Source organism: Dendrobates tinctorius, unplaced genomic scaffold (assembly GCF_039654945.1).
Source record: "Dendrobates tinctorius isolate UK_male_01 unplaced genomic scaffold, ASM3965494v1 ptg000136l, whole genome shotgun sequence".
In the NCBI taxonomy this organism is placed as follows: domain Eukaryota; kingdom Metazoa; phylum Chordata; class Amphibia; order Anura; family Dendrobatidae; genus Dendrobates; species Dendrobates tinctorius.
This window is the reverse complement of record NW_027361804.1, coordinates 5,384,695-5,409,172: the sequence shown is the minus strand read 5'-3', so window position 1 is coordinate 5,409,172 and position 24,478 is coordinate 5,384,695. Positions and strand designations below refer to the sequence as shown.

At 50.4% G+C, this 24,478-nt stretch overlaps 1 protein-coding gene across 1 annotated transcript in view; it reads right to left on the bottom strand.

Moving 5' to 3' along the window:
* The window catches only part of NINJ2 (ninjurin 2), a 69,304-nt gene extending 67,415 nt beyond the window's left edge, over positions 1-1,889 (bottom strand). The window contains exon 1 of the mRNA XM_073544179.1: positions 1,809-1,889. Within this exon, the coding sequence (XP_073400280.1) occupies positions 1,809-1,841 (33 nt within the window). The 5' untranslated portion in view covers positions 1,842-1,889. The remainder of the gene's footprint in view (positions 1-1,808) is intronic.
* Between the last annotated feature and the right edge of the window lie 22,589 nt (positions 1,890-24,478).

Genomic DNA, 24,478 nt, shown 5'->3' with positions numbered 1-24,478 from the left:
GCCCTTGACCTTCACTGTACCGGGGATACGGAGGCCCCCCGACCTTCACCGGACCAGACTTACTGAGCCCTCGACCTTCACCGGATAGGAGATACTGAGTCCCCACGACCTTCACAAGACTGGAGATACTGAGCCCCCCGACCTTCACCGGACCAGACTTACTGAGCCCTTGACCTTCACTGTACCGGGGATACAGAGGCCCCCCGACCTTCACCGGACCAGACTTACTGAGCCCTCGACCTTCACAGGATAGGAGATACTGAGTCCCCACGACCTTCACAAGACTGGAGATACTGAGCCCCCCGACCTTCACCGGACCAGACTTACTAAGCCCCTGACCTTCACAGGACCGGAGATACTGAGCCCCCAACCTTCACGGGACTGGAGATACTGAGCCTCCGACTTTCACCGGACCGGAAATACTGAGCCACCTACCCTCACTGGACCGGAGATACTGCGCCCCCAACCTTCACCGGACCGAAGATTCTGAGTCCCCGACCTTCATCGGGCCAGACCTACTGAGCTCCTAACCTTCACAGGATCGGAGATACTGAGCACATGAACTTCACCGGACCGGACGGAGATACTGAGTCTCCAACTTTCACCAGATCATAGACACTGAGCCCCCGACCTTTACTGAATCGGAGATACTGAGCGCCCTACCTTCCCCGAATCGGACATACTGAGCCCCTGAGGGGCTTTGTCCAGAGGTCTCCGTCCGAGGGACTGTATAAGGCTTCTCAGCCTGAGTGACGTCACAATCTCTCATTTCCCATAGTAAATCTCGGATCTAATAATGGGTCTATATTCTGGGTGGGTCCTTGGGGGCCTTAAACATCCTTTCTCTTGAATGGAAGGTCATTGATAATAGGAACCCTAAACGGTCACAAACTTCGGAAGACTCTTTTCAACGGGAATCTTTTGAGTCTTCAAATGGCAGTCCATATTGGCCAGGATTTTCCCATTAGACTGGCCCCCAAGGAACTAGATGATACCAAGAGATCCCTCCGTGATCACATCTCGCTAGCCCAACGAGTCCGGAATTGGGATTCTTTTCAGAAGGTCTTCTGTAGATGTAGTTGTGGGTGTGGAGAGTTCGGAGTTGTACCCAGACCCATGGGACCCAATAATCCCCAGAAGCTTCAAGTTATATCTCTGCTTGACTCAGTTGGACATCATAGAATCCAAAATAATGAAGAGGAACAGCATCTCAAGATGCTGTCCCTCTTCATTATTTTGGTCTCCATTAACACTTGTCTGACGATCCTTCTTTTGGAAACTTTTGTCTGTTCTTTTATAAAATGTTTGGAATAGAGAGAGAACATACTCGGAATCCTTAAACTTTTTGGGTTTTTAACTAGGGGCCAGCGTGTCTCCTTGACGGAACGTGAATTAAAGGTTTAGTGTTATCTCTGATGATTTGTAGGTGGAGTGAGGGTCCCAACTGCCATCTCCAGGGATGATGTCCCTTCTATATGAGACCAATACAAGGTCCTCTTAGAGGAGATCTTCTGGTCCTCATCTACGTTCTTAGCTCTCACTTTTGGAGGGTCCAGGGTTCCCTTTTCTGGTGGATTACAGGTCCTCAATCTCTATTTGTCTAGGACCCTAGGGCTCTCGTCTTGGGCTCTGAACACATGGGGGTGACGTTCGTGCCCATCGTTGTCCGGGGCATTGTTGGGGCCTCCCTGATTGGATGAACTTGTTGCTATTATGTAACTAATTTCTTTCCCAGATCTGATACATTCTACACCAATGTCCCAAATACCGGGGTTAGGGGAAGGAGTCGCTCCCTCTTGTGTACTCACCTCCATGCTGATTCTCTCCCCCTCGGTGCCCATTCTCTGTGCTCCGGTGGATAAGTTCTCCTTCTGCTGCTGTGGTGGCAGCAGTCGGAGGCGGGGGGCCGATCTCAGGGCGTGGGCACAGCTGGACACACACATGTGCCATTGATCCAGCTGGAATGGGGCGCTATCCACGGTGCAGGAAGAGCACAGATTCCTCATTGTGCGCGCAGCCAGATATTTAACACGTTCCCCGCAAGCGTCAGCCGAGAACGTGGATATGACTACAACTCCCAGCAATTCCTGACAATAAAGAAGGTTGGGAGTTGTAGTGGTAAGTTTTCTAGGGACACTGAAAGTGTTGGTGATGATGGGAGTTGCAGTTGTATAATTAAGGCAGAATTGATCTGCACATTGTTACTCTCAAGCTTTGCAACTACTACTCCCAGCATGCTCCCAAACAGGTCAACGACGAAAAAACAAAAGAGGCCAATTGGAGGATCTTTCGGTAACGGGTCTGTGCTTGGCACATGCTAAATAAGAGCCGGAACCTGGAAATGCTAAATATGGTGTCAGCGACAATGTGGCGCCTGTGTGACAGAGGCCGCGGAGCGCTGCTCTGGAGGATGAGGGGATGATGCCCTTCTGCCTATAATGAGTAGATCCACTGCTGAGATACAGCCGACCGAATGGTATAGCAGGGGATTCGGTGTAGATGGACAGCGGCCTTCAAAGCCAGAACTGTGAGAGACGGGGTGACCCGTGTGAGGCGAAAAGGAGTATGAGATACAAGGTCACGTAATTATCAGTGTGTGGCTAAATTGGGAAATAACAGTGCCCATAAAAGTGCCCAGAGCAGTGCCATAATAATAGTGCCCATAATGGTATCGTAACAGTGCCCATAATGGTGCCATAATAGTTTAATAATAATGCCCATAATGGTGCCATAATAGTTCCCAAATTAGTGTAATAATAGTGCCCATAATGGTGCATAACAGTGCCCATAATGGTGCCATAAAAGTGCCCATACTGGTGCCATAACAGTGCCCATAATAGTGTCATAATAGTGCCCATAATGGTGCCAAAATCGTGCCATAATAATGTCCATAATAGTACCCACCTTTCCTGCCAAGATTCTGTGCCTCACCCCAGTGCTGATACCAGTGGTCTTATTGAGTCTCTATGATTACGGGTCTCCACGGTCAGTATTGTCAGCGCTTTGGACGCAGCTCTGCCCAAAGCGCTGCCGGCTTTTGTACGCGCAGTGATTGCCGGAGGTGTCCCTGCACGCATAGTGGAGCCGGGATTTCGTAAAATCCCTCCACTATGCTGTAACATCTGGACGCTGCGTATTTGACGCTGTGGATGTACTCAGCATTCAATCCGCAGGAAATACTGAATGTGGAAACATGCCCTTAAAGTGACAGTGGCAAAATATTGTTTTGTGCCGCTGTATCGACCGCCATGATAAGTAAAGATAAAATGCTTGAATGACATTAGTCTGTGAGCGCAAACTTATTGAGAGGAACAAGAAAGAGAATTAAGAGACTGTTTCTTTTCTGTTTTCTCTTATTTTTAATCATTGTTTTTTTATCTGTACAGAATAAAAGCGACTTTCTGGGAAACTGTCAGCAAGCTGATGTTAGCGGACTTGGTATTTTATTTGTATCTTCATTTTGAAGTTTAGATTCAATGTTACATAGGGCCGAACCTGACAAGACATGTTCATCTGCAGATGGAGAGGCCGATAGCACCACAAGCCAATGAGATCCAACAAGTGTGACTAACCTAACTGGTGTATCTCATACCTGCTGACTGCAGATGTGGACGGCAGGTAGAAAACTGTGCCCATGTGAACGCTACGACATAGAGATGAAAGCCCCCTCGGGCTCCGCTGTACCTAACATTCATGAAGAGCGCAGGATGTGACTCACAAGAGCCCGAGAAAAGTCAGAGTCAGAGGCGAGAAGCAGGGCAGATGAGATCACAGGGAGAGTCCTCGCTGCAGGGAAACTAAGCCGAAAATACTTTACATGTAGGCAGCTCATCACTGAGCGGACAGGAACTGAGCAAATCTACCGCTGAGCTAGAATAATCCGCCCCCAACATCACCTACATAATACCCCATATATCTCTGTATACACAGAGCTCCCCCTAGTGGTGGCTGCAGACAGGATCTAGTCATGTATCTCTGTATACAGGGAGCTCCCCTAGTGGTGACTGCAGACAGAATCTTATCATGTATCTCTGTATACAGGGAGCTCCCCCTAGTGGTGGCTGCAGACAGGATCTTATCATGTATCTCTGTATACAGGGAGCTCCCCCTAGTGATGGCTGCAGACAGGATCTTATCATGTATCTCTGTATACAGGGAGCACCCCTAGTGGTGACTGCAGACAGGATCTTATCATGTATCTCTGTATACAGGGAGCTCCCCCTAGTGGTGGCTGCAGACAGGATCTTATCATGTATCTCTGTATACAGGGAGCTCCCCCTAGTGATGGCTGCAGACAGGATCTTATCATGTATCTCTGTATACAGGGAGCACCCCTAGTGGTGACTGCAGACAGGATCTTATCATGTATCTCTGTATACAGGGAGCACCCCTAGTGGTGACTGCAGACAGGATCTTATCATGTATCTCTGTATACAGGGAGCTCCCCCTAGTGGTGGCTGCAGACAGGATCTTATCATGTATCTCTGTATACAGAGAGCACCTCCTAGTGTTGGCTGCAGACAGGATCTTATCATGTATCTCTGTATACAGGGAGCTCCCCCTAGTGATGGCTGCAGACAGGATCTTATCATGTATCTCTGTATACGGGGAGCTTCCCCTAGTGGTGGCTGCAGACAGGATCTTATCACGTATCTCTGTATACGGGGAGCTCCCCCTAGTGGTGGCTGCAGACAGGATCTTATCACGTATCTCTGTACACGGGGAGCTCACCCTAGTGGTGACTGCAGACAGGATCTTATCATGTATCTCTGTATACAGGGAGCACCCCCTAGTGTTGGCTGCAGACAGGATCTTATCATGTATCTCTATATACAGGGAGCTCCCCCTAGTGATGGCTGCAGACAGGATCTTATCATGTATCTCTGTATACGGGGAGCTCACCCTAGTGGTGACTGCAGACAGGATCTTATCACGTATCTCTGTATACGGGGAGCTCACCCTAGTTGTGGCTGCAGACAGGATCTTATCATGTATCTCTGTATACAGGGAGCTCCCCCTAGTGGTGGCTGCAGACAGGATCTTATCACGTATCTCTGTATACGGGGAGCTCCCCCTAGTGATGGCTGCAGACAGGATCTTATCATGTATCTCTGTATACAGAGAGCTCCCCCTAGTGATGGCTGCAGACAGGATCTTATCATGTATCTCTGTATACGGGGAGCTCACCCTAGTTGTGACTGCAGACAGGATCTTATCACGTATCTCTGTATACGGGGAGCTCACCCTAGTTGTGGCTGCAGACAGGATCTTATCATGTATCTCTGTATACAGGGAGCTCGCCCTAGTGGTGGCTGCAGACAGGATCTTATCACGTATCTCTGTATACAGGGAGCTCCCCCTAGTGGTGGCTGCAGACAGGATATTATCATGTATCTGTATACAGGGAGCTCCCCCTAGTGGTGACTGCAGACAGGATCTTATCATGTATCTCTGTATACAGGGAGCTCCCCCTAGTGGTGGAGGGCCCATAGTGATATTTTTATACATGGGATCTGTGCATCCTCCGTGGGCATACATAAAAGTGCGACCAGCTCTGACTTCCAAAATTAACATTTGCATTCATCCCTTATATATGACTCTGTCCTCCTCCTGGACCTGTCCTCTGCCTTTGACACAGTGGACCATTCCCTATTACTACAGACCCTCTCATCTCTTGGTATCAAAGACTTGGCCCTATCTTGGATCTCCTCATACCTAACAGACCGGACATTTAGCGCCTCCCACTCGCATGCCACCTCGCCCCCTGTCTGTTGGAGTCCCGCAAGGTTCAGTCCTAGGGCCCCTGCTCTTCTCCATTTACACCTTCGGCCTCGGACAGCTCATAGAATCTCATAGCTTTCAGTATCACCTCTATGCTGATGACAGATCTACATCTCTAGACCAGATATCACCTCCCTACTAACCAGAATCCCACAATGTCTGGCCGCTATTTCATCCTTCTTCTCAGCTAGATTTCTAAAACTTAATATGGACAAAACAGAATTCATCATCTTTGCCCCATCCATATCCATTAAAGTAAATGGCTGCTCACTCTCCCCAGTCCCACAAGCTCGCTGCCCCGGGGTAATTCTTGACTCTGATCTCTCCTTCAACCCACATATCCAAGACCTTTCCACTTCCTGCCAACTTCAACTCAAAAATATTTCCTGGATCCGTACATTCCTCAACCAAGAATCTGCAAAAACCCTAGTCCATGCCCTCATCATCTCCCGCCTTGACTAGTGCAACCTACTGCTCTGTGGCCTCCCCTCTAACACTCTCGCACCCCTGCAACCTCCTGCTCTGTGGCCTCTCCTCTAACACTCTCGCACCCATCCAATCTAATCTAAATTCTGCTGCCCGACTAATCCACCTGTCCCCCCGCTATTCCACGACCTCTCCCCTCTGTCAATCGCTGCACTGGCTCCCTATTACCCCGAGATTCCAGTTCAAAACCCTAACCATGACGTACAAAGCCATCCACAACCTGTGTCCTCCATACATCTGTGACCTCGTCTCCCGGTACCTACCCGCACGCAACCTCCGATCCTCACAAGATCTCCTTCTCTCCCCCTCATCTCCTCTTCCCACAATCGCATACAAGATTTCTCCTGTGCTTCTCCCATACTCTGGAACTCTCTGCTGCAACATATCAGACTCTCGCCTACCATGGAAACCTTCAAAATGAACCTGAAGACCTACCTCATCCGACAAGCCTACAACCTGCAGTGACCACCGATCCACCAAACCGCTGCACGACCCGCTCTGCCCTACTGTATCCTCACCCATCCCTTGTAGATTGTGAGCCTTCGCTGGCAGGCTCCTCTCTCATCCCTTGTAGATTGTGAGCCCTCGCCGTCAGTGTCCTCTCTCATCCCTTGTAGATTGTGAGCCCTCGCCGGCAGGGTCCTCTCTCATCCCTTGTAGATTGTGAGCCCTCGCCGACAGGGTACTCTCTCATCCCTTGTAGATTATGAGCCCTCGCAGGCAGGCTCCTCTCTTATCCCTTGTAGATTGTGAGCCCTCGCGGGCAGGGTCCTCTCTCATCCCTTGTAGATTGTGAGCCTTCGCGGGCAGGGTCCTCTCTCATCCCTTGTAGATTGTGAGCCCTCGCCGGCATGGTCCTCTCTCATCCCTTGTAGATTGTGAGCCCTCGCCAGCAGGGTCCTCTCTCATCCCTTGTAGATTGTGAGCCCTCGCCGGCAGGGTCCTCTCTCATCCCTTGTAGATTGTGAGCCCTCGCCGGCAGGGTCCTCTCGCATCCCTTGTAGATTGTGAGCCCTCGCCGGCAGGGTCCTCTCTCATCCCTTGTAGATTGTGAGCCTTCGCGGGCAGGGTCCTCTCTCATCCCTTGTAGATTGTGAGCCCTCGCCGGCAGGGTCCTCTCTCATCCCTTGTAGATTGTGAGCCTTCGCGGGCAGGGTCCTCTCTCATCCCTTGTAGATTGTGAGCCTTCGCGGGCAGGAAACTCTCTCATCCCTTGTAGATTGTGAGCCTTCGCGGGCAGGGTCCTCTCTCATCCCTTGTAGATTGTGAGCCCTCGCCGGCAGGGTCCTCTCTCATCCCTTGTAGATTGTGAGCCCTCGCGGGCAGGGTCCTCTCTCATCCCTTGTAGATTGTGAGCCTTCGCGGGCAGGCTCCTCTCTCATCCCTTGTAGATTGTGAGCCCTCGCGGGCAGGCTCCTCTCTCATCCCTTGTAGATTGTGAGCCCTCGCGGGCAGGGTCCTCTCTCATCCCTTGTAGATTGTGAGCCCTCGCGGGCAGGGTCCTCACCCATCCCTTGTAGATTGTGAGCCCTCGCGGGCAGGGTCCTCACCCATCCCTTGTAGATTGTGAGCCCTCGCCGGCAGGGTCCTCTCTCATCCCTTGTAGATTGTGAGCCCTCGCGGGCAGGGTCCTCTCTCATCCCTTGTAGATTGTGAGCCCTCGCCGGCAGGGTCCTCTCTCATCCCTTGTAGATTGTGAGCCCTCGCCGGCAGGGTCCTCTCTCATCCCTTGTAGATTGTGAGCCCTCGCCGGCAGGGTCCTCTCTCCTTCTGGACCAGTCGTGACTTGTATTGTGTAAGATTACTGTACTTGTTTTTATTATTATTATTTATTATTATAGCGCCATTTATTCCATGGCGCTATAATAATAAATAATAATAATAATAATACCACCACATTACAGATCTGACCTACATAGAGCAGCTGGAGGAGACATGGACGACTTTATAGAACGATCTGAGATCTCCCCATCTATGAATGTTACATTATGGAGGGTGATCACCAGCAGAGATGACAGAGGGTCTCTCTCTGGAGCCCCCCTCTGTCTCTGCCTGACTCTCCTCACTGGCATCTCTCCATGTGTGCCAGCTGTGCCCAGGGAAGAAAGCAGAGTCTGTTTCATGACCACTTGGGCTCCCCGCGACGCCTCCTCCCCGCTTCCTACACTTTGTTTGTTGGGATAAGTGGAGGCTGAAGATAATAAGATCCAAAAATTCTGTGTCCTGTCAAGATGAGCGGAATGGATGAGGAAATAAGACACGAGAACTAAAGGAGCGCTGTTATGGGGGATCTATGGAGGGTGCGCTATTATGGGGGATCTATGGAGGGTGCGCTGTTATGGGGGATCTACGGAGGGTGCGCTGTTATGGGGATCTATGGAGGGTGCGCTGTTATGGGGATCTATGGAGGGTGCGCTGTTATGGGGGATCTGTGGAAGGTGTGCTGTTATGGGGGATCTGTGGACGCGCTGTTATGGGGATCTATGGAGGGTGCGCTGTTATGGGGATCTATGGAGGGTGCGCTGTTATGGGGGATCTGTGGAAGGTGTGCTGTTATGGGGGATCTGTGGATGCGCTGTTATGGGGGATCTGTGGATGACGCGCTGTTATGGAGGATCTGTGGATGACGCACTGTTATTGGGGATCTGAGGATGAGACACTGTTATGGGGGGATCTGAGGATGAGAGACTGTTATGGGGGATCTGTGGATGACGCGCTATTATGGGGGATCTGTGGATGACACACTGTTATGGGGGATCTGTGGATGACACACTGTTATGGGGGGATCTGTGGATGACGCGCTGTTATGGGGGATCTGTGGATGACACACTGTTATGGGGGATCTGTGGATGATGCGCTATTATGGGGGATATGTGGATGACACACTGTTTTGGGGATCTGTGGAGGGTACGCTGCTATGGGGGATCTGTAGGTAACTCACTGTTATGGGGGATCTGTGGATGACGCACTGTTATGGAGATCTGTGGATGACACACTGTTATGGAGATCTGTGGATGACACACTGTTATGGGGGGATCTGTGGATGAGACACTGTTATGCGGGATCTGTGGATGATGCGTTATTATGGTGGATATGTGGATGACACACTGTTTTGGGGATCTGTGGATGACACACTGTTATGGGGGGATCTGTGGATGAGATACTGTTATGGGGGATCTGTGGATGAGACACTGTTATGCGGGATCTGTGGATGATGCCCTATTATGGTGGATATGTGGATGACACACTGTTTTGGGGATCTGTGGAGGGTGCGCTGTTATGGGGATCTGTAGGTAACTCACTGTTATGGGGGATCTGTGGATGACGCGCTATTATGGGGGATCTGTGGATGACACACTGTTATGCGGGATCTGTGGATGACACACTGTTATGGGGGATCTGTGGATGACGCACTTTTATTGGGTCAGTATGGGTCTACACGGGATCGGGGTTACGGGCTTATGGCATCTGCTAACTTCTGGGTGTCTGATTACAGCACATGCTGCGGGCCCGGCCGCACTCCGGCCTCTGTGCCACTGCCAGGACTCATACATCAAGGGATGAGAAGAGATCACTGTGGACAACTGGACAGCACAGAGGATGGCGGTGACACACGAGGGCCAGCTGCGGCACACGTCAGGTCCAAGGTGACACACACGGTCACTAAATAGACAGTCGCACTCAAAAAAGACTTGGTCTTATTGAAGAATCTTTGTAATTTTTGTAATTTTTATTTTTTTGTTTTTCAATTCAACAAATAGTGTAACACCGCAATAAATCCCAGAAGTGTGCTCTATGTGGTTACGTTTCGACCTAAGGAGGGGAGATGCGGGCGCAGGTGTCAGAGCGCCAGTGTGAGGCTTGTGACGCAGGAGGAACGAGGGGCCAAATATGTTTGTTTTTTTCTGACATTATGTTTACTCTGTTCATTTTTGTAATTATTGCCCATATTTTATTTTGCAGTACGGTTTGAAAACGACCTATGGTCGAAACGTAACCACATAGAGTGCACTCCTGGGATTTATTGCGGTGTGACACTATTTGTTGAATTGAAAAACAAAAAATAAAAATTACTAAAATTACAAAGATTCTTTAATAAGGCTACTTTCAGATTTCTGGATTTTAAATCCGGCGGCTGCGGCAAAAACTTGTCAAACATGATCGGGTAGAAGCCGCAGCCGCCGGATCATCTATTTTTGCCGGATACGGTGCAGGAGAGGGAGAGAGAGTCTACGCGCATGCGCTCTGCAAAAAAGCGGTCCGGCGCTGTCAAGAAACGTTGCATGGAACTTTTTTTGCAGACGCCGGACACGCGGCACGGCCATCAGGCGCAATGCGGCGATAATGTAAGTCTATGGGAAAAAAGCCAGATCCGGTTTTTACATTTTTCGCCTTATCGCGCCTGATGCTTCAAAACGGAAATCTGAAAGTAGCCTAAGACCGAGTCTTTTTTGAGTGCGACTGTCTATTTAGTGACTATTGCTTGTGGATTTTCCACGCTCAGTCAGCACCTATCTACATAGCAAGAGTGCGCGTCTTTTTCTTCTACAAGGTGACACAGACACACCAGATATAACAGAAATATTATATTCATATGGGATATTACACTTTATATGTATAATGTACGGTGGTATCATTATCGGTGCACAACAAGACGGCATTACTAATTTATGTAATGTGTAGTGGTATTAACTGTGTTCAGTATGGCGGCATTATTATTATACGTGTAATGTATGTGGTATTATGTGTGTATAGTAAGGCAGCATTATAAATATATCTTCATTATGGCAGCATTATTTATATGTGTAATGTACGGTGGTATTATCTGTGCATAGTATGTCAGCATTATAAATATGTGTACAGTATGGTGGCATTATTTATATGTGTAATGTATGGTGGTATTATTATCTGTGTACAGCATGGATGTATTATTTATGTGTAATGTATGGTGGTATTATCTGTGTACAGTATGGCGGTATTATTTATATGTGTACTGTATGGTGGTATTATCTGTGTACAGTATGGTGGCATTATTTATGTGTAATGTATGGTGGTATTATCTGTGTACAGTATGATGGTATTATTTATATGTGTAATGTATGGTGGTATTATATCTGTGTACAGTATGGCGGCATTATTTATGTGTAATGTATGGTGGTACTATCTGTGCACAGTATGGCGGTATTATTATGTGTAATGTATGGTGGTATTATCTGTGTACACTATGGTGGTATTATTTATGTGTGTAATGTATGGTGGTATTATCTGTGTACAGTATGGCGGCATTATTTATGTGGAACGTATGGTGGTATTATTATCTGTGCACAGTATGGCGGCATTATTTCTGTGTAATGTATGGTGGTATTAAGTGTATAGTATGGCGGTATTATTTATGTGTGTAACAGGCCCGGATTGGTAATATAACCAACCGGGCATTTTCCCACTGGGCTGCTGTCATGTGGGCCGCGGGCGGCAGCGCCCGATCATCTGGCCGCTTGCCAGCTGATGCGGCCACTGGCCTGGCTGTTGCTCCTGCCCTCTGCGGGCACGGCGGTTATAGTTTCCAACCCTCCCGCACTGCAGGGAGATAAGCCGCCACGCCCCCCCGCCCCACAGCCACTCACAGCGTCGCTTGCCGGCTCTCTTCTCTGTTTACAGGACCTGTGATGAGGTCACAGGAGTGGAGGAGTCAGGGGTCACATGATCAGGAGCCTTTGTCCAGACCCCTGATCATGTGACCCCTGACTCCGCCCCTCCTGTGACCTCATCACAGGTCCTGTGCGCTCAGCCTTGCCTCTTGGTGTCTGCAAGACTCTGCAGTGCTGGTTGTCACGGTGCTGGATGAGGTAAGTGTTGTGAGTTCATTTTCCCCTTCATTACTGAGGCCCGAGGAACTCCCTCTTCTGGTAAAGAAAGGTAGTGAGCCTGATTATCAAACACCTGAGGCTGATGATGATGACTGGCTGAGTGGAGTTACTGACTGGATATAAGGCTGCCGACGCCCTTCTGCCCTGCGGGTGATTTCTCTGTGGGATCCTTGGAGACCAGTCTGAATTCCTGCTCCTCTAAAGCTAAGTTTGCTGCTCGGCCTTTTGCTTTGGTGCTTTGACTTTGTTTTGCTTTGTTTTTCTGGATTTCTGCCATTCCCTGCTGGGGTGTGCTGAATTCCTTTAGCTCTGTTTTCTGAAATTACCTGAGTGCTGATTTAGTTTTTGAAGCCTAGCTGCTTCAGGGCCTTTTTCATATCAGCTTGTTGGCTTATGTCTTTGATAGGGTTTTGGCAGATTGCAGACAGCAGCCTTCCTGTCCTTTCCTATCTAGGTAGTTTTGGGCCCCGTCTTTGCTCAGTCTATCTTTCTGTCTGTGTTAGTGTTTTCATCTTGCTTCACCGTCATTATATGTTGGGGGCTGCCTATTGCTTTGGGGTCTGCTCTGGGGCAGTTTAGATTTCCCCTTTCTTTCTTTAGGCCTATTTAATTCTCTGGCTGTGATCGAGGGGTCTAGGGCATCGTAGGAACCCCCCACGGCTACTGCTAGTTGTGTTGATAGGTTCAGGGGTCTGCAATCTGATAGTTGCCAACTTCTCTGGTTTTCTGGACTTAGCTTGTATTTCTGCTTTTGCCTCCTACGGTGACTCATTCATAACAGAATCACCCGCCATACCGCAGATCCTAGGGTACTCAATAGCAGGAAAGAATTGTAAAAAAAAAAAAAAAAAAAAGTGTGTGTATATTTTTTCCTCTATATCTCTGAGGCCGTAGGGGGAATTTTTTTTCCTCTCAATGGAGATAAAGCAATTGTCTGATCGTGTGGAGCAGCTCGCTGCGGAAGTGCGGGGAATTTCCGCCTACCTTGCTCATTCACATGCTGCTGAACCAAAGATTCCTACACCTGATGTATTTTTTGGGGATCGGTCTAAATTTTTGAATCGCGCAGCAGGTTAAAATTGTCATCTCTTTGCTGCGCGGCGATCCCCAGGATTGGGCGTTTTCTTTGAAACCAGATGATCCTATTCTGACTAATGTGAACGCATTCTTTCAAGCCTTGGGGTTGTTGTATGACGAACCTAATGCCATTGATCAGGCTGAAAAGACCCTGCTGGCATTGAACCAGGGTCGTGTTTATGCAGAATTGTACTGTCAAAAATTCCGAAAGTGGGCAGTACTTACTACCTGGAATGATGGTGCCTTGGCTGCTCTCTTTCGGAAGGGGTTGTCAGAAGCCGTAAAAGATACTATGGTGGGATTTCCTGTTCCCTCTGGTCTTGACGATTCTATGTCATTAGCCATTCAGGTTGATCGGCGTTTGCGCGAACGCAAAGCTGCACGAGAGGTGTTGCCACCTGTTGAACAAATGTCTGAACCTATGCAATGTGATAGAGTTTTTTCCAGAGAGCAGCGTCAGGAGTTCAGAAGGCGTAATAAGTTGTGTTTTTTCTGTGGAGATGCCTCGCATATTATTTCTGTCTGTCCTAAATGAGAGAAACGCTTTGCACACACGTTTTCTGTTGGGGGTGTTCAACCTAAGTTTCTTCTGGCTATTACTCTGATCTGCTCCCTGTCCACATTTTCCGCTAAGGCTTTTGTGGATTCGGAAGCAGCCCTAAACCTAATGGACTTGGATTTTGCTAAACGATGTGGATTTCCGATGACACCTCTGCAGACGCCTATCCCTTTGAGGGGGATTGATGCTACTCCTTTGGCTAAAAATAAACCTCAGTTTTGGACCCAGGTGGTAGTGCGGGTCGCCCCAGACCATCAAGAAAATTGCAGATTTTTGGTGTTGCATAATCTGCATGATACTATTGTTCTGGGGTTTCCCTGGTTACAAATTCATAATCCAGTTTTGGATTGGAAATCTGTGTCTGTGGTGAGTTGGGGTTGTCGGTGTGCCTTTAGTGAGGCTCCGGTGTTTTCCACCTCTCCTCAGTCGCATGATGTTCCTGACTATTTGGCTGACTTTTATGATGTATTTAGTGAGAATGAGTCTGCGTCTCTGCCTCCTCATAGGAGTTATGACTGTGCAATTGAACTGAGCTCGGGGTGTAAATTTCCCAAGGGTCAGCTCTTCAATTTATCTGTACCCGAGCACGAGGCTATGCGATCCTATATTAAGGAGGCGTTGGAGAAGGGTCATATTAGACCATCCTCGTCACCCTTAGGTGCCGGTTTTTTTTTTGTAGCCAAAAAGGATGGATCATTAAGACCTTGTATTGATTATCGTGCCCTCAACAAAATTACTGTTAAATATCAGTATCCGTTACCCCTGATTTCTGATCTATTCTCCAGAGTTAAAGGTGCTTGCTGGTTTACCAAGCTTGACCTCAGGGGGGCGTATAATCTTATTCGCATTAAGCATGGGGATGAATGGAAGACGGCGTTTAATACTCCGGAGGGACATTTTGAGTACCTGGTGATGCCTTTTGGGCTCACTAATGCCCCTTCCGTCTTCCAGTGTTTCATGAACGATATTTTCTGAGATTTTGTCGATAAATTTCTGATTATCTATCTGGATGATATTTTGATCTTCTCCAACGATTGGGATTCTCATGTGGAACATATTCGGACTGTGTTCCGGATCTTGAGGGAGAATTCCCTGTATGTCAAAGGATCTAAATGCCTTTTTGGAGTACAGAGGATTTCTTTTTTGGGATTTATTTTGTCCCCGTCAACTATTGAAATGGACGCGGTCAAGGTACAGGCCATTTATGATTGGGTTCAGCCCACTTCTTTGAAGGCCCTCCAGAAGTTTTTGGGTTTTTATTTGGAAATTTATAGCAAAATTTTCTAGTATTGCCAAGCCGTTGACTGATTTGACTAAGAAGGGTGCTGATGTGTTAAATTGGTCTCCGGAGGCTGTTTCTTCCTTTCAGGAGCTGAAGCAAAGATTCACTTCTGCCCCGGTTTTGCGGCAACCTGATGTCTCACTTCCATTCCAGGTAGAGGTGGATGCTTCTGAGATTGGTGCAGGAGCTGTTTTGTCTCAAAAGGATCCTGTAACATCTAAAATGAATCCCTGTGCTTTCTTTTCCCGAAAGTTCTCTCCATCTGAACGTAACTATGATGTGGGGAATAGGGAACTGTTGGCCATGAAATGGGCATTTGAGGAGTGGAGACATTGGTTGGAGGGAGCTAAGCATCAAGTCGTGGTCCTCACTGACCACAAGAATTTGATTTACCTAGAGTCGGCTAAGCGCTTGAACCCTAGACAGGCTAGGTGGGCCTTGTTTTTTACACGTTTTGATTTTGTGGTTTCTTTTCTTCCTGGAACGAAGAATGTCAAGGCAGACGCCCTCTCTAGGAGTTTCTTTGCTGATTCTCCTGTGGTGACCAAGCCTGCTACCATCTTAGGCGAGGGGGTGGTTCTCTCTGCCATCTCGCCCGATTTGAGACGTGCTCTGGGGGAGTTCCAGAAGGACAAACCTGAGCGTTGTCCCAGTGGAAAGTTGTATGTTCCTGACCAGTGGAAGAAGAGAGTGATGTCTGAAGTTCATTGCTCTGCATTGGCTGGTCATCCAGGTATTTTTGGTACTAGAGATCTGGTGAGTCGGGTTTTTTTGGTGGCCCTCCTTGTCTCGTGATGTCAGGAATTTTGTGCAGTCCTGTGGGACGTGCTCCCGGTCTAAATCGTGTTCTCGCTCCAGTGGGTTGTTGATGCCTTTGCCTGTCCCCAAGAAGCCATGGACCCATATTTCAATGGATTTCATCTCTGATATGCCTGTCTCTCAAAGGAAGACTGTTATTTGGGTGATTTGTGATAGGTTCTCTAAGATGGTTCATCTTGTAGCACTCCCTAAGTTGCCGTCTTCCTCTGAGTTGGTGCCCCTGTTTTTACAACAGGTGGTTCGTTTGCACGGGATTCCTGAGAACATTGTATCTGACAGAGGAGTGCTGTTTGTGACTAGATTTTGGAGAACTTTCTGTTCCAGGCTGGGAATTCAGTTGTCCTTCTCCTCTGCTTTTCACCCTCAGACCAATGGGCAGACAGAGAGAACAAACCAGACCTTGGAGTCATATTTGAGATGTTTTATTTCTGCTGATCAGGATGATTGGGTTTCATTTTTGCCCTTGGCCGAATTTGCTTTAAATAATAGAGCTAGTTCTGCCACTTTGATGTCACCTTTTTTTTGTAACTTTGGGTTTCATCCTCGATTTTCTTCAGGGCAGGTGGAGCCTTCTGCCTGCCCAGGTGTTGACACTGTGGTGGAGAGAATGCACCAGATCTGGGACCAAGTGGTGGATAAGTTATCTCTCTCCCAGGAAAAGGCCCAGCGGTTTTCCAACCGACATAGGACCATTGGTCCCCAGTTTAAGGTTGGTGATATGGTGTGGTTATCATCAAAAAATATTGCTATGAAGGTGGCTTCTCCTAAGTTTAAGCCTAGATTTATTGGACCTTACAAGATTGTGGAGATTATTAATCCGGTCTCTTTTCGTTTGGCTCTTCCTGTCACATTTAAGATCCATAATGTGTTCCATAAGTCCTTGTTGAAGAGGTTTGTTGAACCTGTTGTTCCGGGGGTGGCACCTCCAGACCCTGTATTGGTTGAAGGTAACTTGGAATATGAGTTAGAGAAAATTCTGGATTCCCGTCTGGCTAGATGGAGACTCCAGTATTTGGTTAAGTGGAAGGGTTATGGTCAGGAGGATAATTCCTGGGTCTCTGCCTCTGATATTCATGCCAAAAGATTGGTGCGTGCCTTTCATCGGGCTCACCCTGATCGCCCTGGTGGCGTAGTTGAGGGTTCGGTGACCCCTCCTCAAGGGGGAGGTACTGTTGTAAGTTAATTTTCCCCTTCATTACTGAGGCCCGAGGAACTCCCTCTTCTGGTAGAGAAAGGTAGTGAGCCTGATTATCAAACATCTGAGGCTGATGATGATGACTGGCTGAGTGGAGTTACTGACTGGATATAAGGCTGCCGACGCCCTTCTGCCCTGCGGGTGATTTCTCTGTGGGATCCTTGGAGACCAGTCTGAATTCCTGCTCCTCTAAAGCTAAGTTTGCTGCTCGGCCTTTTGCTTTGGTGCTTTGACTTTGTTTTGCTTTGTTTTTCTGGATTTCTGCCATTCCCTGTTGGGGTGTGCTGAATTCCTTTAGCTCTGTCTTCTGAAATTACCTGAGTGCTGATTTAGTTTTTGAAGCCTAGCTGCTTCAGGGCCTTTTTCATATCAGCTTGTTGGCTTATGTCTTTGATAGGGTTTTGGCAGATTGCAGACAGCAGCCTTCCTGTCCTTTCCTATCTAGGTAGTTTTGGGCCCCGTCTTTGCTCAGTCTATCTTTCTGTCTGTGTTAGTGTTTTCATCTTGCTTCACCGTCATTATATGTTGGGGGCTGCCTATTGCTTTGGGGTCTGCTCTGGAGCAGTTTAGATTTCCCCTTTCTTTCTTTAGGCCTATTTAATTCTCCAGCTGTGATCGAGGGGTCTAGGGCATCGTAGGAACCCCACACGGCTACTGCTAGTTGTGTTGATAGGTTCAAGGGTCTGCAATCTGATAGTTGCCAACTTCTCTGGTTTTCTGGACTTAGCTTGTATTTCTGCTTTTGCCTCCTACGGTGACTCATTCATAACAGGTAAGTATGTGTGGGGTCAGGAGGGGTTTACAGGGTAGATGTAGCAGGGCTGTGTGTACGAGGTGTACAGAGTGGAGCCGTGTGCGTACGAGGTGTACGGAGTGGAGCCATGTGTGTGTACGGAGCGGAGCCGCGTGTGTACGAGGTGTACGGAGCGGAGCCGCGTGTGTACGAGGTGTACGGAGCGGAGCCGCGTGTGTACGAGGTGTACGGAGCGGAGCCATGTGTGTGTACGAGGTGTACAGAGCGGAGCCGCGTGTGTACGAGGTGTACAGAGTGGAGCCGCGTGCGTATGAGGTGTACGGAGCGGAGCCGTGTGTGTACGAGGTGTACGGAGCGGAGCCGTGTGTGTACGGAGCGGAGCCGTGGGTGTACGGAGCGGAGCCGCGTGTATGAGGTGTACTGAGCCGTGTGTGTAAGAGGTGTACGGAGCCGTGTGTGTAAGAGGTGTACGGAGCCGTGTGTGTAAGAGGTGTGCGGAGCCGTGTGTGTACGAGGTGTACGGAGCGGAGCCGTTTGTGTACGAGGTATACGGAGCAGAGCCGTGTGTGTGCGAGGTGTATGGAGCGGAGCCGTGTGTGTACGAGGTGTACGGAGCGGAGCCGTGTGTGTACTGTTAGGCGTCGGATTTCCGGCGCTGCACAGCGGGAATCTCGAGCCTTGCCTCCGACGGTCTCCCATTCCTCCCCAGCGGAGCTTGCTCAGCAAACTCGTCGGTCCCGGCGCTCTGTCCAGACCAGCTCCGTGGGTTTGCTTGCTGCTGCCACCCCTGGTTCAGCTTTGGCAATGCATGCTGCTCAGCAGCAAGATCCTCCAGGGACTAAGTCCTCATGTCGGGCCACTGAGCATGCCTGTGGAGTGATCTCCCATTGGAGATCAAAGGTCATGTGCTCAGGTCCTGCTCGTGTTCGGATTGGCCCATCCGAGAAGCAAGGAGGATCACGGACGCCTGCGGCTATAAAAGGTTCGCATGGCCGCTCGGCCATGCGCTAAGATACACTCAAATAGTTTGGTGTGTATGATGATGGATGCATGTATCTGGTGTCTGACTCATTATGAAACCCCTACCCTTTGATACGTCTGTTGTTAGGGTTTAGAGACTGAGTCAGCGCCTGCTAGTGGCTAGCCTGTAGGCCACAGTGCATACCGGCCGTCTGCACACTTGCTCACGCCATTTATTTGATCCCTGTTGGTATCGCAGTCGCGGTGCCGGGCGCTAGCGGTCTAGAGGGACTTCAGTCCTGCTGTCTAAGGGCTGAGTCCTGTGACGTTACGCTAGCGCTTACTCTGCCGAGCTCTGTGAGCGAAAACAGGCTACGGCATCTATTATTTGCGGTAGTGCGGCTCTAAGTCATAAGAGTTCGCCTCGGTACACCTTGGGTGAGGTTAACCCCGTGTGTGCCGTTATTGCACCGCCATATCGCGTCCGCCATTACCGAGCAGCAGTTAACACCTCTGCACGGTGGACCTCGGGCTGCGAACGCACCTTAACACCATCTTATTATTTGGTGTGCTCCGCCAGCCCTTAACATTATCTTAGCGCCAGGGTCTGGCCGATAATGGCGGATGAACAACGACTGCATAGGTACATCCAGCAGCTGGAGGGTAGGTTGGCAGCGCTAGAGCGTTCCACCTCAGCTGCGGATGTTACCTCGGTCGCCGTTCAGGCAGCTACAGAGGCTGTCGCTCGTGTCTCCACGGCCAGTCCTGCCCCGACCTTGTCCCGCCTCCCGCTGCCCGAGAAGTTCTAAGGGGATAGTGCTTCGTGTAGGGGTTTCGTGAGTCAGTGCTCCATTCACCTAGAGCTGCTGGCTACACGATTTTCCTCTGAGCGGGCCAAGGTGGGATTTATCATCTCCCTCCTGTCGGGCAGGGCCTTGGAATGGGCCACTCCACTGTGGGAGCGTGGGGATCCCCTGGTACAGAGTGCCACCCACTTCTTGGTCGCTCTGAAACAGGTGTTCCTGGGACCTCAGGTCACACATGACACGGCACTCCAGTTGCTGGAGCTAACTCAGGGTTCGTCTTTGGTCAGCCAGTATGCCATCCTCTTCAGAACTCTGGTCTCTGAGCTGGAGTGGCCAGATAAGGTGCTCATACCCATATTCTGGAGAGGCCTGGCTGATCATGTCAAGGACGCCCTGGCCACCAGGGAGGTGCCTACCACCCTAGAGGAGCTCATTACAGTCTCCACCCGGATTGACGTTCGCTTCACTGAGCGAGGGTTGGAGCGCTCCAGGTCCCGCCAACGCTATAGGTTGGCTCCAAATTTTGCCAGACCGCTGGAACCCCTCGGCCCACCGCCTGAGCCTCCAGAGGCCATGGAGGTGTCCCGCTCTGGGTCCAGGGTCCGGTCCGTGCGGGTACCCCCAGTCTGCTTCCGTTGTCGGCAGACTGGGCACCACGCTAATCTGTGCCCACAGCGGCCGGGAAACGTCCCCGTCTAGTGGTTATCGGAGGGGGTCTACTAGACACAGCTAATTTCTCCTCCAAGCTCCTGTTTAAAGGGGCGTTAGAGTTTGAGTCTTCCACTCTGATGGTGGAGGTTTGCGTGGACTCTGGAGTGGAGGGCAACTTTATGTCATCTGCCTTCGCTCAACAACACGCTGTCCCTCTGGTCTTGCTACCTCAGCCAGTTACCATTAGGGTGGTGAATGGGGCGACACTCCCGTCCCTAATCACCCACCAAACGGCTCCACTGAGACTCTCACTGTCTCCGTCTCATCAGTAGATGCTGTCTCTCCTTGTGATGCCAGAAGGTATCGACCAGGTCCTCCTAGGGGTTCCCTGGTTACGGGCCCACTCTCCCCACATAGACTGGTCCTCGGGGAAAATCCTCGCTTGGAGTAAGTCCTGCGAGGGTAGTTGTCTGAGGGACTGCATTCAGGTCGCTACCTCTGAGGTTCCTGCAGATCTCTCCTCGCTTCCCAAGCCATATCGGCAGTATGCAGACGTTTTCTCCAAGAAGGCGGCGGAGATCCTTCCGCCGCACCGCCCTTACGACTGTCCTATTGACCTCTTGCCCGGCGCTGAGCCTCCCCGGGGTCGAGTATACCCCCTATCTCTCCCAGAGACAGAGGCCATGTCGCAGTATATCAGGGAGAATCTGGCAAGGGGATTCATTAGGAAGTCGGTGTCCCCAGCGGGAGCGGGATTCTTCTTTGTCCAAAAGAAGAATGGGGAATTACGTCCGTGCATCGATTACAGGGGACTTAACGCCATAACCGTTAAGAACAAGTATCCTCTGCCCCTGATATCGGAACTATTTGATAGGCTACGGGGAGCGAGAGTGTTTACTAAGCTTGATCTGCGGGGAGCCTATAACCTGATTCGCATCCGTGATGGGGACGAATGGAAGACGGCATTTAACACCAGAGATGGGCACTATGAGTATCTGGTGATGCCCTTCGGGCTATGTAACGCCCCAGCCGTCTTCCAAGATTTTGTGAACGATATCTTCCGGGATATGCTTACCACCTCGGTAGTAGTCTATCTGGATGATATTCTTATTTTTTCTCCAGATATTGACTCCCACCGGAGAGATGTTCGCAAAGTTTTCGATCTCCTGCGGGCCAACTCCCTCTATGCCAAATTGGAGAAATGTGTGTTTGAGCAGGAGTCCTTGCCTTTCCTGGGTTACATCATCTCAGCCCAGGGTTTGGCCATGGATCCTGCCAAGCTACAGGCGGTGATGGATTGGCAGGAACCCCATTCTCTCAAAGCGGTGCAGCGCTTTATGGGGTTCATAAATTACTATCGCCAATTCATTCCCCATTTCTCAACTTTGGTTGCACCCGTGGTAGCCCTCACCAAGAAGGGTGCGAACCCCAAACTGTGGTCGGAGACTGTCTCCAAGGCTTTCGCCTCCATTAAGTCCCATTTTGCTAGCGCTCCCATCCTACATCGCCCTGATGTAGATAAGCCATTCATTCTAGAAGTGGATGCCTCCTCCGTCGGTGCTGGGGCGGTCCTTTTCCAGAAGGACTCGCAAGGTCGGAAGCACCCATGCTTCTTCTTCTCCAAGACCTTCACACCGGCGGAGAGGAATTATTCCATCGGGGACAGGGAGTTGCTAGCAATGAAGCTGGCCTTCTCAGAATGGAGACATCTCCTGGAGGGGGCTCGCCATCCTTTCCAGGTGTTCACCGATCACAAAAATTTGGTCTATTTGCAGACGGCTCAGCGGCTGAATTCTCGTCAGGCCAGATGGTCCCTGTTCTTCTCCCGGTTCCATTTCACACTACATTTTCTCTCCGGGGAGAAGAACGTCCGAGCCGATGCTCTTTCTCGCTCTGTGGTGTCATCAGAGGAGGAGGAGGAGCCTTGACTGATAGTCCCATCGGAGAGCCTGAGGACCGTGGCTCCGGTTGCTCTTGAGTCTGTACCTCCGGGCAAGACTTTTGTCGCTGTCCATCTGCGACCGGAGGTCCTTCTCGTAGGCTCATTCGTCCAGAGTGGGAGGTCATTTCGGGATCAAACGGACCACTGAACTACTGGCGAGGACGTACTGGTGGCCACATATGGCCCGTGACGTCAAGGACTATATTCAGGCGTGCGTCTCTTGCGCCCAGAATCGGCCCTCTCGGCAGCAGCCCGCTGGGTTACTCTGCCGGTTGCGGACAGGCCCTGGGAGATGGTTGGTATGGACTTTGTGGTGGGTCTGCCCAAGTCCAGTGGCAGCACCGTCATCTGGGTGATCACCGATCATTTCTCCAAGATGGTGCACCTAGTACCACTCTCTCGGCTACCGTCGGCACGAGGCCTAGCGGCATTGTTCATTAAACATGTTTTCCGCCTACACGACATGCCGGATAAGATTGTCAGCGACCGGGGTCCCCAGTTTGCTTCTCGGTTCTGGAGAGAGCTCTGTTCTCTGCTCAGCATTGAGCTAAATCTCTCTTCGGCCTATCATCCCGAGACGAATGGGTTGGTGGAGAGAGCCAACCAGACCCTGGTGACATATCTGCGACATTTTGTCTCGGCAGGATGATTGGGCGTCCTTACTGCCGTGGGCGGAGTTCGCCTTGAACAACGCGGTAGCCGACTCCACCGGTCAGACCCCATTTCTCTTAAATTACGGTCAGCATCCGCGCGTCCCCGTGCCCATGTCAACCACCGACTCTAGGGTGGCAGACTGGGCGGTGGAGGCACGTGACATTTGGGACCGCACGCAGGATGCTATCCGGGCCTCCAAGGAGAGAATGAGGTCCTCCGCTGATACCTGCCGGCGCCCTGCTCTGACCTTTGCCCCTGGCGACTTAGTGTGGCTCTCTGCCCGTAACATCAGGCTGCGGGTGGAATCCGCTAAGTTCGCACCACGCTACATCGGTCCTTTCAAGGTCCTCGAGCAGATTAATCCTGTGGTCTACCGTCTAGCCCTTCCACCACACTTGGCTATCTCGGACACGTTTCATGTGTCTCTCCTCAAGCCAGTTCACATGTCCCGGTTTTCTGAGCCAGCTGCCAGAACATCAGATCTGTCGTCTGACGAGTTTGAGGTCAATGCCATCATGGGATGCAAGGTAATGCGGGGCAAAGTTTTACTTGGTGGATTGGAAGGGTCATGGTCCAGAGGCCCGGACCTGGGAGCCGGTGGAGAATATCCATGCTCCTCTTCTCATTGCAGAGTGAGGCTCAGAGAGGAGGGGGGGGGGTAATGTTAGGCGTCGGATTTCCAGCGCTGCACAGCGGGAATCCCGAGCCTTGCCTCCGACGGTCTCCCATTCCTCCCCAGCCGCAGAGGAGCTTGCTCAGCAAACTTGTCGGTCCCGGCGCTCTGTCCAGACCAGCTCCGTGGGTTTGCTTGCTGCTGCCACCCCTGGTTCAGCTTTGGCAATGCATGCTGCTCAGCAGCAAGATCCTCCAGGGACTAAGTCCTCATGTCGGGCCACTGAGCATGCCTGCAGAGTGATCTCCCATTGGAGATCAAAGGTCATGTGCTCAGGTCCTGCTCGTGTTCGGATTGGCCCATCCGAGAAGCAAGGAGGATCACGGACGCCTGCGGCTATAAAAGGTTTGCATGGCCGCTCGGCCATGCGCTAAGATAGACTCAAATAGTTTGGTGTGTATGATGATGGATGCATGTATCTGGTGTCTGACTCATTATGAAACCCCTACCCTTTGATACGTCTGTTGTTAGGGTTTAGAGACTGAGTCAGCGCCTGCTAGTGGCTAGCCTGTAGGCCACAGTGCATACCGGCCGTCTGCACACTTGCTCACGCCATTTATTTGATCCCTGTTGGTATCGCAGTCGCGGTGCCGGGCGCTAGCGGTCTAGAGGGACTTCAGTCCTGCTGTCTAAGGGCTGAGTCCTGTGACGTTACGCTAGCGCTTACTCTGCCGAGCTCTGTGAGCGAAAACAGGCTACGGCATCTATTATTTGCGGTAGTGCGGCTCTAAGTCATAAGAGTTCGCCTCGGTACACCTTAGGTGAGGTTAACCCCGTGTGTGCCGTTATTGCACCGCCATATCGCGTCCGCCATTACCGAGCAGCAGTTAACACCTCTGCACGGTGGACCTCGGACTGCGAACGCACCTTAACACCATCTTATTATTTGGTGTGTTCCGCCAGCCCTTAACATGTACGAGGTGTACGGAGCGGAGCCGTGTGCGTACGGAGCGGAGCCGTGTGCGTACGAGG